The sequence below is a fragment of the Felis catus genome, chromosome B3 (genome assembly GCF_018350175.1).
Source record: "Felis catus isolate Fca126 chromosome B3, F.catus_Fca126_mat1.0, whole genome shotgun sequence".
NCBI classification, from domain to species: domain Eukaryota; kingdom Metazoa; phylum Chordata; class Mammalia; order Carnivora; family Felidae; genus Felis; species Felis catus.
In genome coordinates, this window is record NC_058373.1 from 135,392,082 (window position 1) to 135,411,674 (window position 19,593).

General features: G+C 46.0%; 1 protein-coding gene across 3 annotated transcripts in view; it reads left to right on the forward strand.

Moving 5' to 3' along the window:
* SLC24A4 (solute carrier family 24 member 4) overlaps nt 1–19,593 on the forward strand; it is a 173,142-nt gene that overhangs the window by 146,678 nt on the left and 6,871 nt on the right. For all 3 annotated transcript variants that reach the window (XM_045060421.1, XM_003987930.6, XM_011283458.4), the window contains exons 13-14: nt 14,530–14,696; nt 18,930–19,044. In XM_045060421.1, the coding sequence (XP_044916356.1) occupies nt 14,530–14,696; nt 18,930–19,044 (282 nt within the window). The remainder of the gene's footprint in view (nt 1–14,529; nt 14,697–18,929; nt 19,045–19,593) is intronic.

Genomic DNA, 19,593 nt, shown 5'->3' on the forward strand with positions numbered 1-19,593 from the left:
TTCTGTGCCCCTCAGAAAGCAAGCAATTCATTTATTTCTAACGTTTGTTTATTTTGAAAGGTGGGGTGGGGGGAGAATCCTAAGCAGGCTCTATCTATGCTGTCAGCACAGAGCCCTGTGCGAGGCTCGATTTCAGGAACCGTGAGATCACGACCTGAGCCAAAATCAAGAGTCAGATGTTCAACTGACTGAGCCACCCAGGTGCCCCAGAAAGCAGTTAATTTAATGCTAAGTCTAAATATGGACGATATCTAAGTCTAAGGATAAAAATGTATTGAAAGCTAAAAATTGATTCTAAAGTTCATTTGCCCCAAGGAATAAGAAAACTTTAACGGTTTCCTCTCCAGAGGACTTTTCTGTTTAGATCACAGCCATGAGCTAAGAGTCGAAGGCTCTGGATGGGCAGCTGGTGGGTAGCAAAAGGACATCCCCAGGCCTTGAAAGCAGGGAACTCAGGGCAGGCGAGCAATAGAGTAGAAAGGACTGAGGATCTAAACTTCGAAGATCTGCTTTCAAGTCCTGGCACTACCTGTCGCTTTCTGAGATGTTTACGTCACTGAATTTCACCAGACCTCAATGTACTTAACCTGTGAAATAGGGAGAGCGTCCGCCAAAAAGCTGCTGTGAAGAACAGAGAGAGTGTGTGTGCAAACCGCCTCCAAGATGGGAAGACACAACACAAATTTGGGGTGACGGTGAGGTCGGTCATTGATCTAGCCTTGACCGTGCTTCACCTTCACCCCCTGCCTCTCCACAAAGGCCAGCCTGGAGGTCGCTGGCTGGGGAGGCAGAGTCTGGGGCTCCGCCTCCAGTTTTCTGTGAGATTGGGGGCAGTCTAGTAACCTTCATGGAACTTTGCTTTCCTCTTTATGAGATGGAGTTAAAATGAAATTTAGGCTGGGAATGCAGGATTGGCTCAACGTATGAAAAACAAGACACCACATTGTTGAAGAGGAAAAACATATGATCATCTCCATAGAGAAAAAGCATTTGAGAAAATCCAACACCCTTTCTTGATGGGAAAAAAAAAAAAAAACACACGTGACAAACTTGGGAATAGAAGAAAACTTAACCTGGTAAAGGACGTCTACAAAAACCCCATGGCTAATATCGTGCTTAATGGTGAAAAGACTGAAAGCTTTCCCCTTCAGATCAGGAACCAAAACCAAGATGTCACTCTCACTACTTCTGTCCGACATTGTGCTGGAGCCTTTATTCAGGGCAAACAGGCAAGAAAAAATAAAAGGCCTCCAGATGAGAAAGGAAATGTAAAACTATTCAGAGATAACATCTTGCATACAGAAAATCCTGAGGAATCCACCAAAAAACTGTAAATTTGCAGGATGTAAGAGCAATGAACAAATTTTAGTTGTATTTCTGTCCAGTAACCGTTAACCTGAAAGTGAAATTAAAACAATTTCATTTATAATCGCATCAAACAGAATAAAATACTTAGGAATAACTTTAACAAAGGTAACATAAGAAGTGCATACTAAAAACTACAAAATATCATTGAAAGACCTCAGCGATCTAGATTCCATGTTCTGGATAGGAAGATTTAAAATCTTTTAAATGAGGGGCGCCTGGGTGGCTCAGTCGGTTGAGCATCTGACTTTGGCTCAGGTCATGATCTCAAGGTTCGTGGGGTCAAGCCCCACATTGGGCTCTGTGCTGACACCTTGGAGCCTGGAGCCTGCTTCGGATTCTGTGTCTCCCTCTCTCTCTGTCCCTTCCCTGCTCTCTGTCTCGCTCTCAAAAATAAACATTTAATAATTAAAAAAATATATTTTAAATAACATAAGTCCCCAAATTGATCTTCAGATCCTGAACAATCAAAATCCCATCTCGCTTTTTTTGTTGTTGTTTGCAAGAAATTGGTGGGCTAATCCTAAAATTCATATGGGAATGCAGGAGACCCTGAATAGCCAAAACAGTCTTGAAAAAGAACAAAGTTAAAGGACTCACACTTCCTGATTTTAAAATTTACCACAGGGGTGTCTGGGTACTTAGTCAGTTAAGTGTCCGACTCTTGGTTTCAGTTCAGGTCATGATCTTGCAGTTCATGGGTTCGAGCCCTGCATTGCCTGCTTGGGATTCTCTCTCTCCCTCTCTCTCTCTGCTCCTCTCCCATTTGTGCACTCTCGCTGCCTTAAAATAAATAAACTTAAAAAAATTTACTACGAAGGTGTAACCAAGACTAGTACTAAAATAAGGGCAGAAGTGTAGATCAGTGGAATAGAATTGAGAGTCTTGAAATACACCCAATGCTTTTAAAGTCAAGTAATTTTTGATAAGAGTGCCAAGATCGATGGGGAAAGAAGAGTCTTCAAATGGTGCTAGGAAAATAACCACAAAAAAAAAAAAAGTGAAGTTGTATCCCAAACTCACGTCGAAATAATTCAATACGAAATAGAGACCTAAATGTAATAGCGAAAAATATGAAAGTCTTAGAAGAAAACACATTCTTAGAAGTGTCCACATTCATGACTTTGGATTGGACCATGGATTCTTAAACCATAAGTAGCCAAAGAAAAGCATAAACTGCACTTCATCAAAATGTAAAACTTTTGTGATTTATAGGACACTGAACATGAGAAGACAACTCATAAAATGGGATAAAACATTTGTAAATCGTATTTCTGATAAGTATCTAGTATCTTGAATATATACAGAACTCTTGGAACTCACCACCAAAAAGACAACCTAATTTTAACAATGGGCAGAGGAGTTGAATAGACAGTTCTCCAAAGAGGATGTACAAATAGTAAGTCCACGAGAAGATGCTGAACGTTATTAGTCATCGGGGAAATGCAGATCAAAACCAGTGAAATACCCCTTCGCTAGAATGGCAAGGTTCAAAAGAGAAAGTGTGTTGGCAAGGATGCGGACCTATTGGAACCCTCATACGCTGCTGTTAGAAATGCCTAATGGTTCAGCCTCTTGGGAAGTACTCTGTCAGTTCCTCAAAGAGTTAAACACAAAGTTACTATATGACGCAGCAATTCCACCCCTAGCTGTATGCCCAAGAGAAATGAAAACCTGTGTCCACACAAAAACTTGTTCATGAATGTTCATAGCCTCAATCATGGTAGCCAAGAAGTAGAAACAATCCAAATATCCCATCAAGTGATGACAGGTAAGCATATGGTGTAGTCATACAATGGAATATTATTCGTCCATACAAGGGAAGGAAATACCGATACCTGCTACAACATGGATGAACTTTGGAAACACATGTAAGTGAAAGGCAGACACAGATAAATATTGTGATTCCATTTATATGGAATGTCCAAAATAGGCAAATCTGTAGAGGCAGGTCAGTGGTTGCCAGAGTTTGAAGAGAGGAGGGGGAGTGGGGCACGATTGCTGATGGGTACAGGGTTTCTTTTGGGAGTGATGAAAACCATGTGGAATTATATAGTGGTGATGGCTACACAGCTTCGTAATATACAAATACTAATTGTACATTTAAATGGGTGAATTTTTAGTTTGTTAATTACATGCTGTTTTTCAATACGGAGTTCATCAGAAATGGTGGTTCCCAAAGTGTGGTCCCAGTACAAGCAAGGCACCTAGGATCTTGTTAGAAATGGAAATTCTTGGGTCCCCGATTCCAGACCTGCCAAGCCATTAGCTCTGGGGAACATTTAAGGAGCTCTCCAGAGGATTCAGATTTAACCTCAAGTTTGAGGACCCCTGGTCTATGGCTACACTCCCTAGGTCGTGCAGATGCTCCCGGCCCCAGGGTTCGTGGACCTCTATCGTGCAGCGACACACAGCCCCACGTGCCACAAGTTAACCACTCCCTTAGTTGGCGTGTCTAGAGAACTGTCCAAATGAATGTGTTTGAAATTTTCATCAGCAATTGTATCCGTTCTCAATTTTTGCCTCCAGTATGATTAGCCATCTGTTTCGTTACAGTTCATTTTAAGGATTTTTGCCACATAATTATATCGTAATTTTCTACTTCAGAAGAAAAACCTCGGAGTTTAGTGACACAAACAGCTGCAGCCCTTCTTTCTCTTGTGTTTGCACGTCAGTTGGAGTCTGTGCAGAGCATCTCAGATGTCCCCGACATTGAACTTGAAGGAAAGGCAGTGGGCGCCAGCAGGGGCTGCTGCTGGTGGTGTTGGGGGAGATGTCCCGAGGCATAGACACTGCTGCATTACCCTCGCAGCTCCCCACCCCCCAAAAACTGATTTCACCCATAAATCAGTCCAGACTCTTTTACTGTTAGAGAAACCCAGTTCAGGCTGGTTTAAGCCAAAAAGTCCATAGTGGCAAGTTCTCTGGGAGAATCTACCTTCAGGCAAAGCTCAACGTTGGGCTCAGATGGTCACAAGACACCGTCCATCTCCAGGCGGTGCTTTCCCTGGGGTGGCTTCATCCTTGGGCATCTTACAGCGATGGCTTCCAGCCGTCCAGGCTCCCATCCCATTGGGTTAATTCACTGCACAGGCTGTGCCCCTGTCTGAGTTAAACATTGCATTCAGCTGCATGTAACAGAAAATTCAAGTGACCGAACCTTCGCCTCAAGGGGTTCTTGTTACCTAACAAGAAAGAAGCCCTGAAGTTAGGGACTCGAAGTTAGTCTTGTAGCTCTAGCATATCATCAGTGTCCCCTTTCTGTTCCTCCATCCTTAGTGGGTGGCTTTTGTCTTCAGGGTTGCCAGTTGGCTCCTGCAACTCTGGTGTGCCCGTGTTTCAGCCAGGAACAAGGAGGAAGGACAGAGGGCAGAAGACACGTGTCACTAGTCTTGTCTCCTCAGGAAAATATTCACCTTCCTGGAAGCTCCACCCTGTGGACTTGCCTTCCATCTCATTGGTAGCACCGTCTGTGACCCCTCCTACCCGCGGGAAAGCCTAGGAACTTAAGGTTTCTAGCTGGAAAATGTTGCACACGTAATAGGATTCCTTTAATAAGAAGGAGGGGACGGTGGATATTAGAGGCAGCGATTCCCAGCAAAATCCCCAGGGTTGACACTCTAGTCGTGCGCCCAGCCCCAAACCTGTGTAAACCCCTCTGTGGAAAGGGTTGCTGTCTTGTTCGCTGTTGGATTCCCACTACCGAGAATGGTGCCTAGCACAGAGAATGCACACACCAAGTATTTATGGGACACGTGATCAGCCAAGCTTGAATCACACACCCACCCATAGAGGTAGGAGGTGGAGTCAGCCCTCCAAGCCACATGGGCTGATGTGGTAATGGGAGGTTGGCTCTCTAAAGGAACAGTAGCGTGCTGCTACCAGTAAAGGAATGGGTGCTGGCCAGTACAACCCAGAAGCACTCGAACTTGCTGATTTTTAGAGATTGCATACTCCTAACTTATGCAGGAGCACACCTTTTATACGCAAACTAACCAATCCAGATCTCAGTACTCTGAACCGCCACCTCTGTCTGCCTCTCCCACCCCACGAGGCAGTTTTCCTCTGCCCTGAGCACCCCAGGGTCAAATACCAGATAATTAGAGATGGCCTTGACACCCAGAGCCTGCGGACATTATTCGAACTAGCCAATCCTAAGCCTTCCCACTGTACCGGCTCTTTCCCATGGAAATCCCAATAAAGGCTCCTGCCCAGTGCTTTCCGCCTGTTCCTTCTGTCTGCTGACCAACCCGGGTCCTTCCCCAGCGTGGCATGCCTCACCTCCTGTTGCTAGGGATCTGTGAATATAAAAACTTTTATATATAAAAAACCATCATTTTTGTGCATCTTACCATACCTGATTAAAACCAATGCTAGGTGCATTTTAAAACACACTAGATCTGGATTTGCAAGATAACGTGTATTTGAGCACAGCCTTGAAGGCATTAAAGCAGAAAGAGTCTGTAGGACCTCAGTAGGGCTCGGGAAACTCTGTTAAGCACACCCTCCACCCCAGGTGATAACGGTTGTTCAGCAAGTCCTGAGAACGAATGATGTAGCCTCGTCCTCACTTTGCAGATGAGCGAGCTGGGGCCCAGCCTGGTGGACATGTCAGGAGACCACATCCTGGGGCAGGAGGCTGCGTGGTGAGCACAGAATTAAAACAAGGAGTGAGAAGCTTCCGGCCAGGGTAGCAGGATGAAAAACCCCTCCTACAGCAGGGCTGTTTCTGTCTTCACTGCTGCTTAGGACCCTTTGGCTACCAGAAACAAAAACCAGCTAGAGCCCCCCCAAACAGGAAAGGGAAATTTCTGAGAAAGGTACATATGTGTTTTCCGGGGCTGGTGCAGGCGGGTCTCGGGACCAAGCAGGGCCAGGAAACATGATCAGGCAGGCCCCTTTCTACCTATCCCCCTTTTCTGCCTCTCTGTCAGCCCTTGCCCCTGAAACTTGATCCTTCTGCCTCTCCTACCCTCACTTCACAGTTTTGCCCACACGCTGCCATTGGTCTCAAGTTCATCCTGAGAAGCAGACTCTGATTAACTCAGTCTGATAGAAACCACCCCTGGGCCAGTGGCAGGCAAGAGCACAAATGTGACTGGGAGAAACTGCCTCCCCCCATCAGGATTGCTGTCACAGTTGTCCTAGGAATCTCGGTGAATCCGAATTCCCATGCCCAGCCACCCAGCAAGGCCTGGGCATTTCCAGGACATTTGCACCTCCTTTCCCCAGAGGGTTCTCTGTCTCTATTCCGGTAATACATCCCCGTGACATGTCCTGTTCTCTCAGAGAAGTTGAGGAAATCCCATTTCATCAGCGTGATCTATAGAAATCCCCTCCTGGGAATAGAGGATTCTTTCAAATGAGAATGCTTACATCTGCTCTGTGAGATTTTTGTTTAATTAGTTTTTATGTCAGATGGTCTTTTCCTCTTCTTGTCCCTATATCCTGGCTGGACCTTGGTTTCCCAATCATTTCTCATGTTTTGGACTCTGCCAAGGACACAAGCATGTAAGGATCCAGAAAGTCTTTGCCTGTGAGCAGCTTGCGCTCTGGCTTCAGACCTCATACAAGTGACCGTGACATCTGAGCCGACACCGAGAGCCATGGTGATAGCTCCCTATAGTATCTGAAGCTGGGTCAGTATTTCACAGCCCCAGTGCACTGACAAGTACTGTCTTGTTCCCAAGCCCCCAGTTCGCTATCATCACCCCCATCTGAGGTCAGGAAAAGGGGTTTGGGGGGACTGCTTGCCCCATAGCTGATGAGTTACCCAGCTGGATTTGAACTCGTGTCAGATGCCAGACCTTTTGCCCACTGCCTGTCTTGTCCCTGGCCTTTATTGCACTTCAGCATACACAGCAATCTGGGAACAAAACAGTACATAAAGTGCTGAATTATGCAGTGCCAGCTATTAGAAAGTAGGACAGTGCGTCACCTCCTGCTAATCGTATGCTCCAGGCTACTGCAGAAGGCACCAGAAGCTGCTACCAGCCGTGTTTGCACCCTATCCTGGAAAGGTGTGGATGGTGGATTTGGGCAGTAAGGCCATAGGTCAGCTTGGGTAGTTTCAGTAACTCACAGACATCTATGTGTTCTTAAAATTCAAAGCAGTTACTGTAGAAAGAGATCATGAGGGACTGAGTTAATGAGGAAAGGTTTTCCAGAAGAGTCCGAACAATGGGGAGTCTGCAGACAGGTGGAAGGTGTATGTAGGATAGTGGGGGCGAGGGGAGCATAGCATGAGCACTCCACAGTTTTCCATATTTTGACCATGATCCTCAGCAATAAGTATTTTACATACAGATATCCATAAAAAGGAAGCAAATCTCATGGGATAATAGTTCATTCTTACTATAGATCAGAACTCTTCATGTTTACTTCTTTTAAAGAAAATGCTGGTTGCCACCCGCTTAAGTTGATTTCACAATCCACCAATGGGTCTCATCCAACAGTTGAAAAAGCACAGAGCAGGTCTGATGGAGCATTGTTTTATAGAAAACAATGGTGGGTCGTGAGCTTGCCAGCTGGGTGGGGCCAGCTCAGGGTAGATGTCCAAACCAGATGTGAAACCCATACCAGGCAGAAACACAACACAATGTTGTGTCTGTGAAAATAAGAAAACCATCTTTCTGCTGTGGCATTTGTATAGATCTCCAAAGATGCGCCCGAGAATTTAAGTGTTCCGAGTTAACAGTTCCCTGAAGTGAATTCTTCCCCTAGATACAGAGTTTTGGTTCAGTTCTGGAGATGCCCTAGGTGTTCCCCAGCAGCCTAGATGACTTGGGGCAGGGGCTGATGAGGGAAGAGCCAGGAATTGTGGACAAACCAATCAGGCAGGAAACCTTTCTGCCCTTTGCACAAAGACCACAAGGCACAGAAAGGTGTATGTATGTATGTATGTATGTAGAGGAAGATCTGCAAAGACAAATGTTTCTCTGATGAAGTCTCTAGGACGGATACGTGAATGGATTTGCTGATTTTTGAGCTAACCATATTCTGTTCATTATTATGAGCAGGCTGGGGGGAGGGTTTCTTAGCAAATATGCTTTTAATGATTTAGGAAGATTCAAGCACAGACATGCAAAGCTGGTAGGGTTTCTGCCAGCCTACTTTGCAGTTCCTTTTCTTACTGAGACATAATTCGTATATCACAAAATTCACCCTTATGAAGTGGACAGCTCAGTGGTTTTTAGTGTATTTGCAAAGTTGTTCGGCCATCATCACTGTAGATTTCCAGAAAATTTTCTCCCCCCCCCCCCGAAAAAACCCCACACCCTTGAACACTCTGGTTCCCCCCATCCCCTGACAACCATTAATCTTTCTGTCTCTGTTGGATTGGCCTGTTCTAGACATTTCATATCAATGGACTCACATGACATGTGGCCTTTTGTGTCCGCCTTCGTTCATTTTGCACAATGTTTTCCAGATTTAGCTATGGCAGTGTGGGTCAGTACCTCATTCCTTTTTATGGGTGAATAATATTCCATTGGGTTTTTATTCTTCATTTTGTTTGCTCACTGTTTAATGGACACTTGGGTCGTTCCTACCTTGATGCTGTGATGAGCATTCGAATAGAAGCTTTTTGTGTGCAGGCATAGTGAGGAACTACCAAACTATTTTCCAGGAGGCGGCTCCGTTTTACATTCCCTCCAGCAGCATAGGAGGGTCCCCATTTTCCCACATCTTTGCCAATATTATTATCCGTCCTTTTAGGCATAGCCATTCTTGTGGGCACAAAGCCATTTTATTTGCCATTTCCTAATGACAAAATATGTTGAGCATCGTTTCACATACTTCTTGACTATTTTTGTGTTTTCTTTGGAGAACTGTCTATTCAAATCCTAGGACTACTTTTCAAATTGAGATTTTTTTTGTTGTTAAGTGATGAATTCTTTGTATATTCTGCCAACTAGAACTTCATATGATTTCCAAATATTTTCTTCTATCTTGTAGATTGTCTTTCACTTCCTACATAGTATCTTTTGAAGCCAGAATTTTTAAATTTTGGTAAAATCCAATTTCTATTTCTTCTTGTGTGTGTGTGTGTGTGTGTGTGTGTCTTTTAAGAAACCGTTGCCTAATCCAATGGCATGAGTTATGCCCTTGTTTTCATCTGAAAGTTTGATAGTTTCACCTCATATTTAGACCTTTGATCCATTTTGAGTTGATTTCTGTATGTGGTTTGAGGGAGGAATCTAATTTCATTCTTTTGCATGTGGATATACTGGTGTCCTAGCACCATTTGTTTAAAAGACTGTCCTTTCCCTATTGAATAGCCTTAACACCCTTTTTAAATATGAATTCACCTTAAATAGATGAGTTAGTTTATTTCTGGACTCAAAATTCTATTCCTTTGATAGATAAATCCTTATGTCAGTAGCACATTTTGTTGAGTGCTTGTAGCTTTCCAGTAAATTATAAAACCAGGGCATGTAAGTCCTCCAACTTTGTTCTTCTTTCAAGATTGATTGGGCTGTTCTGAGTCCCTTGCATTTCCGTATAAATATTAGCAACAGCTTGTCAATTTTTACAAAAAAAGGTCAGCTAGAATTTTAACAGGGATTGCACTGAACCTATAGATCAGTTTGTGAGGAACATTTCCATCTTTATATTAAATCTTCTGATTTAATGTACAGTTGTCTTTCCATTTATTTAAGGCTTTTTAAATTTCCTTCAATGTTGTTTGGTAGTTTTCAGCATAGAAATCTCGGATTTTTGTTATATGTATTCCTAAGTTTTTTTGTTGTTTTGTTTTTGGGTTTTTTTGTTTTTTTTTTTTTTTGGCTGCTATCATAAATGGAACTGGTTTTCTTAATTTCATTTTTGGATTGTTCATGGTCAGTGTGTAGAAATACAATTTAATTTTGTATATTGATCTTATATCTTGCAACTTGGCTAAATTTGTTTATTGTAATTGTGTGTGTGTGTGTGTGTAGACTTCTTAGAATGTTCTCTCCACAAGATCATGCTATGTACAAATAAGGATAGTTTTACTTTCTCTTTCCAAGCTGAATGACTGACTTCTTTTTCTTGCCTAGCGTTCCTGGCTAACACTTGCAGTACTGTGTTGAATCGAAATGATCAGAGCAGACATCCTCATGTTGTTGAAAGCTTTTAGTCTTCCACCATTAACTGTGTTAGCTATGGGGGTTTTTGTAGATGCCCTTTATCAGGATGAGGAAATTCTCATCTCTTCCTAGTTTGTTGAGTGTTTTATCATGAAAAGGTGTTGGATTTGGTCAAATACCTTTTTTTTTTTTCTTTGCCTCAGTGGACATGATTGTGCGGCTTTTTTTTTTCCTTTATTCTATTAACATGGTATGCTGAATTGATTGAAGTTCATATTTGAACCAAGCCTGCATTCCTGGGATAAATCCCACTTCATCATGGGATTATGATCTTTTTTATATGTTTGCTTGATTCGGTTTGGCAGAATTTTGCTAAAGAGTTTTGCATCTGTGTTCATAAGGATATTGGTCTGCTTCTTTTCTCTTGATGTCTGGCTTTGTTACCAGGATAATACTGGCTTCATAGAGCAAATTGGGAACCATTCCCTGCTCTTCTACCTTTTGGAAGAATTGTGAAGGATTCGTGCTAATTCTTTCTTAAACATTTGGTAGAAATCACCATGAAGTCATCTGGTCCTGGCTGTACTTTAAGGCCGTAAACTTATAAGGGTTGTTGTTGTTGTTGTTGTTACTATGTCAGTTTCTTGTTAAATCTTCTTGGATTATTTTTTTCATTTTCAGCCAGCGTTGCTGTTTCTGTCTTGGTAGGATTTTATCTGTTTCACCTAAGCTATGTGAGTTGTTGCCACACTGTTGTTCATAATATTTCTTTAATAATTCTTTTTATTTGCGTGAGGCTCGTTAACAATCACTTTCTTTCATTCCTGATTTTAGTTTGAGTCCTGATTGAGTTTTCTCCCTTTTTTTTTTCATGGTCAGCCTAGCTAACAGTTTGTCAATTTCATTGATCTTTTTAAAGAACCAACTTCTAAATTTTTTTTTTTTCAACGTTTATTTATTTTTGGGACAGAGAGAGACAGAGCGTGAACGGGGGAGGGGCAGAGAGAGAGGGAGACACAGAATCGGAAACAGGCTCCAGGCTCCGAGCCATCAGCCCAGAGCCCGACGCGGGGCTCGAACTCACGGACCGCGAGATCGTGACCTGGCTGAAGTCGGACGCTTAACCGACTGCGCCACCCAGGCGCCCCAAGAACCAACTTTTAGTTTTATTCTCTTTCTTCAATTTTTTTTATTTCTACTGTAATCTCGATGATTTCCTTTCTTCTGCTTTCTTTAGACTTAATTTGCTCTTTTTTTTCTTTTTTGTAATGTTTATTTATTTTGAGAGAGAGAGAAAACACGAGCAGGTAGGGGCAGAGAGAGAGAGAATCCCGAGAAGGCTCTACACTATCAGGGCAGAGCCCAGCATGGGGCTCGAACCCATGAATCACAAGATCATGACCTGAGCCAAAATCAAGAGCCAGATGCTTAACTGACTGGGCCATCCAGGTGCCCTTTTTTTTGTTTCTTAAGGAGAAATGTTAGGTCATTGATTTAAGATCTTTCCTCTTTTTTAATATAGTCATTTATAGCTACCAGTTTCTAAGCACTGCCTTTCCTATTATCCCATAAGTTTTGTTATGTTGTATTTTCATTTTCATTCATTTCAAAGAATTTTCTGATTTCCCTTTTGATTTATTTTTTGACCTATTGGTTATTTAGGAGCATGTTGTTTAATTTCCACATATTTGTGAACTTCTAGTTTTCCTTCTGTTGTTGATTTCTAATTTCTTTCCGTTGTGGAGTGGTTATAGAACCGCCTAGTCTAGGGGTGCCTGGCAGGTTCAGTCAGTAGAGCATGCGACTCTTGGTCTCGGGGTGGTGAGTTCAAGCCCCACGTTGGCTGTAGAAATTACTAAAATGAATAAGTAAACTTTAAAATAATAAAAAATAGAGGCACCTGGGTGGTTCAGTCGGTTGAGCGTCCGACTTTGGCTCAGGTCATGATCTCACAGTTCGTGAGTTCAAGCCCCACATCGGGCTCTGTGCTGACAGCTCAGAGCCTGGAGCCTGCTTTGGAGTCCGTGTCTCCCTCTCTCTCTCCCCTCCCCCACTCACACTCTGTCTCTTTCTGCCTCTCAAAAATACATAAACATTTTAAAAAATTAATAAAAAAATAAAGTCTTTGTCTAGTAAATCCAGTGTCTGGAATTCCTCAGAGATAGTTTCTATAGACTGATTTTTTTCCTATGTATGGACCATATTTTCTTGTTTCTTTGCATGTCTCATGATTTCTTCTTGTTGAAGATGGGCATTTAAAATAATAATTTGATGATGCTAGACATCAGATTCTTCTCCCTTCCCAGGGCTGCTTGTTGCCACTGCTTATTCGTGATGTTTGTTTAGTGAATTTTCTCAGCTAATTCTGTAAAATCTGTATTCTTCTTCACTGTAGCCCCTGAGATAGCTTCCAGGTTCTTTGAGGGTCATCTAACGATTGCACAGAGATTTCTCTAGATGCCTGGATCAAAACAAATCTTCCAGGCTTTGCTCATGAGTTCTGTGTGTGTTTGGAGGTGTACCTTCAACACTGAGGCAGGAAGTTTACAAATGTACCTTAGTCTTTACTTCCTTGCTTGCTCAAAGGCTCACCCTGAGGCAGAAGTGACAGCTTAGGGCATTCTCAAATCTTCACCGAGCATGTGAATAACCATGGGCATATGGTTTTGGTCTTTAGATACCAAGATATGTAGGAGCTTTTCAAAGCCCTCGCTAGGCATCCCATTCCCCGATTTGTTTTTTTAAGCTGTTTGGTCAGCTTATTGTCTGTCCCAACTGTTATCCACCCCCGTGGACACTGTGATGTTCAGCAGTTGCCTCTGATTCTTTTCAACAAATGCCTCCAAGGAAAAAGCTGTTCACACTGACTGAGCTCTGATGCAGGAAAAATAAAGACAGCCTTGGAAGTGGGATCTTCCAGGAAACCACCAGACAGGTCAGAAGATGCCAGTTCTCCCAGAATGGACTTGAAGGGGCTCCAGCATTGTCCCGCCCCCTGCGGCGGATGCCGGAGATGATGGTTTTCAAGGCTACTCCAGAGCTGGTGGGAAGGAATGGGAAAAGAGCAAGTCAACACTCCACAAAGCTCACTGTTCTCACTGATATGCAGCCAGTTTTCTTAAGTGAACTCTGCCTGGATTACTACAAGCCTTTGGTCCATTTCCAGAGTTCTGAAAAAGGCTGGATCTGACCATTTTTGCCAATGTTCTCATTGCTTTTATGGAGGAGAGACTCCTCAGAAGTCCGTCCTCCACTGTTTCATTGGCGACAAGCTGACTGTGAGTCTGCATGTGCACCCATACTCAGTGGCTAATTAAGGACACCAGGCTTGCACACAGGCTTATTGAAGCCACTTCTCCATGGATGAATTGTTTGTCGATTCTGTCGGTAGGGGCCAGTGAGGTCTTACCTGCCAGCCAGGACACCCACACTTTAGTCTCGCGTTTGCAACGAGCCGAGCATATGATCTTGGAACAAAGGAGCTGAGGTTTCCAAACTACCTACTGTATGCCGCAGCGTGTGTTTTGTGTACATCATGTCGTTCTTGGAACACCCAAGAAAGAGAAAACGTTCCCGCTCAACAGATGAAGAAAGCACTAAAAGGCAAAGCGCTTAGTTAGCCCTATGCCTGCTCCACACAGCAAACACTCCGTATACTGATCATAGCACTGTTGTTACTCCAACTCTTGCCGTCGGTGGGGGGGGGGGGGGGGGGTGGAGTTGATGGGATTGCTCAAGGTCGTCTGAACACCGACCCGGGTCTGTCTGACTGCAGAGCCCACCGTATCCCACATCCCCCCCTCCAGCTCTCCTGGGCAAATCCGTTCCGGCTCTGGGTCTCGCTTTCCTTACTCTGACGAATGAAAGATCTGGACTGACGGAAGTTATTCGGTCAGCAAACACTTACTGGCTTGTCTTATTGAGATCGCCTACAGGGTGCCATTATGGAGGCCTGTACTTCTGAGTTCAGGGGCTCACACTGGGGGCGTTGTCTTGTTCGGCTTGAGAAACGAAACGGACAGGTAGACTGGCAGGTGTATAACCCGGCATGTGTTTCTCTCCCCGCCCCGCCCCCGGCTCCGCCCCCCTGCAGAGACAAGAGGGGACAAAGCCAAGTGGGTGTTCACCTGGCCGCTCATCTTCCTCCTGTGCGTGACCATCCCCAACTGCAGCAAGCCCCGCTGGGAGAAGTACTTCATGGTCACCTTCATCACCGCCACGCTGTGGATTGCTGTCTTCTCCTACCTGATGGTGTGGCTGGTGAGTGGAGGAAGTGAGGGCGGACTGTAGGCACAGCCCCTGCCCGGCACCTGCTGGGGGCTGGGAGAGCTGGGTTCAAAAAGCAGCCTCAGGCACTGCTGTGCAAGTCCCTCCCTTCGCAGCCGTTGGCATGTCGCTGGGTAGAAAGGTTCAGCAGAGGAGCGCGGGGCAGTGCCGTGCACCGGGGGCGCCCAGATAGAGACCGCGTGGCGCTTGCCTTCCAGGCAGGAGTTGGGGCGCGTTGAGGGAGACAGACCTTCACACGGAGATTGTGAGACATGCTGCCCGGGTGCCGTGCAAAGAGGAATACGGCAGGGCTGGTGTGGCTGCTGTATAAGGATCTCTGGGGGGCTAGTCACTAGGCCCCCTTCCTCTCCAGGGTCCCTAGGGGGAACGTGAGGGAGACAACACAAGGCAGCCCTTTCCGGAACCCCTGCCCTCATGACAACCCGATGGGGTAGGTGTTTTTTATTTTGCCCATTTTACAGAGGAGGAAACTGAGGCATCCAGATGGAGTCATCGGCCCCCTTGCACGACTACCAACTAGGGCACAATTAGTTACATAATCAGTTGGGGTTAGTCCCCAGCGTTGGGTCCTGAGTCCATGATCTCAGCCGTGACCCCGAGCTGCCTATCAGTCTCCTACTGGAGCTTTCTGATGCCATGGGGACAGACGTTTTGCAGGCAGAGAGGCATTGGCACAGTTCCTTGTAAGCTCCTCTGGGCCACGTGGGACAGCCCCCTGGGGCGGGCCAAGCAGGAGCCCCTTCCCCCTTGCTCCGTGTGCCACCCCATGGGGTCCCCCCCCTTCCGCTCCACGTAGGGAGCCCAGGAGCAGGAGAGGAGCAGTGACAGACAGCTGTTTCTGTGGCTGTGAAAGCTCACCTGTCAGCAGCTCGCACTGCAGTGTAGACATTTCAGGCGGAGAGCCTGATGCCTGACGCCAGCTGCAGAGGGCAGAGAGTCTTGGTTTGAGAGGCACAGGGGCCGCCTTTCCCTTAACCCCAGAGGAGCAGTGTGGTGGGGAGAAAAGGGCTGTGGGATCACATGGAAATGAATTTGAATCGTAGCTCTCCCACTCACAAGCCACAAACTCAGGTGACTCAGCTTCCAGAGCCACAAGTCACCTCCTCTACGAAAGGGGGACGATCATCCCTGCCTCACAGGGTCATTGGGAGAGTGGAAGTGTCTGTTCGGGCATCGTGGTCTGAGCATGACAGATCGGTCACCGCCGAAGCTAACAGCTGTTCGCACCACAAGGTGCAGCCAATGCTGCTTCCGTGCTTTGTTCAGATAAAGGCTAAAGTCCTTATAGATGCTGGGTGTGTGTGTGTGTGTGTGTGTGTGTGTGTGTGTGTGTGTGTGTGTGTTGGGGTGGGAGGAGTTGAAAATAGCTACTCTCCAACCCTCCCCACCCCCAGAAAAGGAGGACAAAGATCATGAAAACGATTCCTTAAATGAATTGCACTTGTAAATTGACATTTTTCTGAATAGGGTTAACGCCAGCCTATCTTTATATTCGATAAAAAGGATCCAGTGGTTTCTCTTATTAAAGTGCGTTCCCAAACTAACAACTGCAAGTAAAAAAAAAAAAAAAAAGTATTCCATGACGTTCAGGTGGGTTATGAGAATTACATAAGATCAAATTCATGACTGAGTGAGACTTTTTCTTCTCTACTGAAAACAGCAGTATTCTGAAATCCGCTCTATGAGTTGGCAGTGAGGCAGGACATTTAACAGCACCCTCATCCACACCACCTGGACTTACAGACCCCACCCACACTTCTTAAAGCAGAGTCATGGCAGCGGCTTGGCCGGGGTCACAGGAACCGCTTTGCTGGGGCCCCCTTACCTACGGTTTTGAACGTCAACCCGCCTTAGTTTGGAGGGACTGGAATGACCCTGATAGTAGAAATTGTATAGCTCACAGCACCCCACGTTAGCTTTCATTTCTACGGAAGCAAGAAGTGCTGGCCAGAGGGACACGAGCTTACTTTCCTTATGCCCTGACCGGTGTGCCAGGGAGCAGTGAAGGGTCACCTGCCCACCCCTTGCTCCCACCAGCTTTTACATCCCTCACCCCTAAGCCTTCAGGGGAAATGATTCTTGAATGCCAGTGTCAAAACGGAGGGTCCTTCGAAAGGGACTGCCGTGTCCAGCTCCCTTGCACAGTTGGGGAGACTGAGGACCGGAGGGGAGCCGTGACTTCCACTAGGTCACAGCAGATAGCCCCAGAGTCTGGACTCAGCTCTGCTTCCCTTTCTGAAGCCTGAGTATCAGGTGGGCTCAGAGAGCCCAGGGCCGGAGTCCAGGGCAAAGCAACACTCAGGTGGCCTCTCCGGTCCTAAGCACCCTGGATGGCGCACGCACACACGAGGCCTTCCTTCTGTTCTTCCATCCTTTGGCTTCTTAGGCACACAGTTCCGTGATTTAAGAAAAAAAAAAAAAAAAATGGAGGCATCCAATAACGTCAGAATAACCCAGGCTCCTGTGTTTATGATGTCTGGCATCCCTCACTGAAAGCAAGTCGGCCATGGCCTGGTTGTACTTAGGGAGATCTCCATCATGGCCAAGGTAGACTGAACATTGATTGATGGATCAGCAGTCCATGTTGGCCTCCTCGGTGTCTCTTCCTGCAGAGACCAGGGCAGGCCTGTCAGTGTGCGCTCTGCCCTGTACCTGGTGATGCTGAGCTGGGTACCGTCTTTCAGCAGGTGGGGCATCTTCAAACCCCCCTGCAAAGCTTTGTCCCGGGAGGGATGTTGTTGCAGTCCACATGCTCTGACTACATTCCAGGGCTGAGCTTTGCACTTAGCCTACTTCATCTGGCGCTCTCTGAGCTCTGTGAATCTGATCACCCTCATTGTCTCTGCCCCTATGGATTGTAAGGTGAATGACTGAAAGAGAAGGGAAACGTACACCTACGGACATCTTGCACCGGCCAGGCATGGTCACCTCACACTTTCTCATTTAATCTTTATCAACAAACTCGTTTTACAGATGAGGGGACTGAGGCTCAGAGAAGCAAAGCAGCTTGTCTAAATCAAACAGCTGTTCACTGGGATTGGAGCCATCCATCAAGATGTGAACTACCCTAAGAGATGCCAGTGTTCCCAGTTTTTAGATGGGGAAGCAAGCCAGAGCTAATGAGTATTTTGAATGGGGTTAGCCAGATGCTTCTAGGGCTTTCCATCTGGCTGCTACTCAGGGCCCCAGCCATCTCTCAAGCGTCAGGCGTTTATCAGGGGAGTTGTGTGACCGAGCGTCAAGATCCTTCAAAGCTCACATGTCCTTCCCTCCGGCGGTTCTGTTTCTTGGAGCTTATCCTAAGGAGGCAGTAAGAACTCAAAGCTGTACGCACACGGTGCGCGGTGTTGAGGTTGGCGCATGGCCTTTAGAGTCGGAAAGACCTGGCCCAGAATCCCTGCTCCACGGCTCACCAGCCTCGTGCCCCCAGGCAATGCCGCTTAACCTCTCTGAGCCTCCGTTTCCCGGGGCGAAAATGAGCACACCGAGAGTCGCCCCTCCCCAGTGGGTGGGGATAATAGCCTGAGATTGTGCACGTGACACACCTGGTACACAGCAAGTGCTCAATAAATGTCACTTATACGCAGTGGGAAAGAGACCACCTCGCTATCCACCGGTGAGGGATGCGCTGAAACTCCAGAGCCGTGCAATGAAATCTGTGCATCAGTTTAAGACAGTGTCGTGGTTGAGAATGTGCGCTGGACAGGTGTTCACAGTCAATTATTACATGAAACAGGTAGCTGCAAAATCTGTGTCGATAGTGTCATCTGATTCTGTTTTTTTTCTCACACACACCCCGAAGAGAAAGTCAAGGATGTTTTGTAAAGCAGTGGTTTTCAAGCGGGTTCCCAGACGAGTAGCCACCTGGGAACTTGTGAGGAATATAAACTCTGGGCTTCACCACAGACCTCCTGAATCAGAAACTTGGGGTGGGGCCCGGAAGTCTGCACTGTAACCAGCCTCCCCCTCCCCAGAAGATTTTCCACATGCTGGAGTTTGAGAGCCGCAGGCTCATGAAAAGTGTTAATAGTGGTTGTCTGTGGGTCTTGAGAAACGGTAGGTCACTTTTGTTTTCATCTTACTGTGTTGGCTAGACTTTTGAAAACCGTAAATAAAATAGCAGTGCTGTGGTTCAAGTGGAAAACACTCAGAGTAAGCAAAGGTCTGGGTGTTCCTCCGTGAGTTCCTGTCCCCCGTCTTCTGCAGGTGACCATTATTGGATACACGCTTGGGATCCCGGATGTCATCATGGGTATCACTTTCCTGGCGGCAGGCACGAGTGTTCCGGACTGCATGGCCAGCTTAATCGTGGCGAGACAAGGTAAGGACGGTGCCTCAGCCCCCACAGCTGTGAGCATCGCCATGCAGGCTCTCGGCCCCCACCGGAGTTCTAGTTCACGGCTCTTCTGCCTGGTAGTTGATAAGTCCTGCTATGGAGCCAGCTGATGGTGGGAAAGCATCATGTAGCAGATTCCATCCGTGGAGAGAATACTACCAAGATATAACGCCTCCAGCCCTTTGGAAGCATTTGCTTGTGCAAACTTGGATAAAAATGAACTTGCTCTAAAGTCACCAGTGCGACATTGAACAGAGCTGAAGCTCCAACTTCTTATACCAAATACAACAGTAACAAGAAGTGTTCAGGTCCCAGGACGGCAAAGCAGGGATATCCTATATCTGGTTCCTATTTTTTTTTTTTAGTTAAAGAATTATTTAATGTTTATTTTTGAGAGAGAGAGACAAAGTGCGAGTGGGGAGGGGCAGAGAGAGAGGAAGACAGAATCTGAAGCAGGCTGCACGCTCTGAGCTGCCCGCATAGAACCTGACGCGGGGCTCAAACCCATGAGCCGTGAGATCATGACCTGAGCCA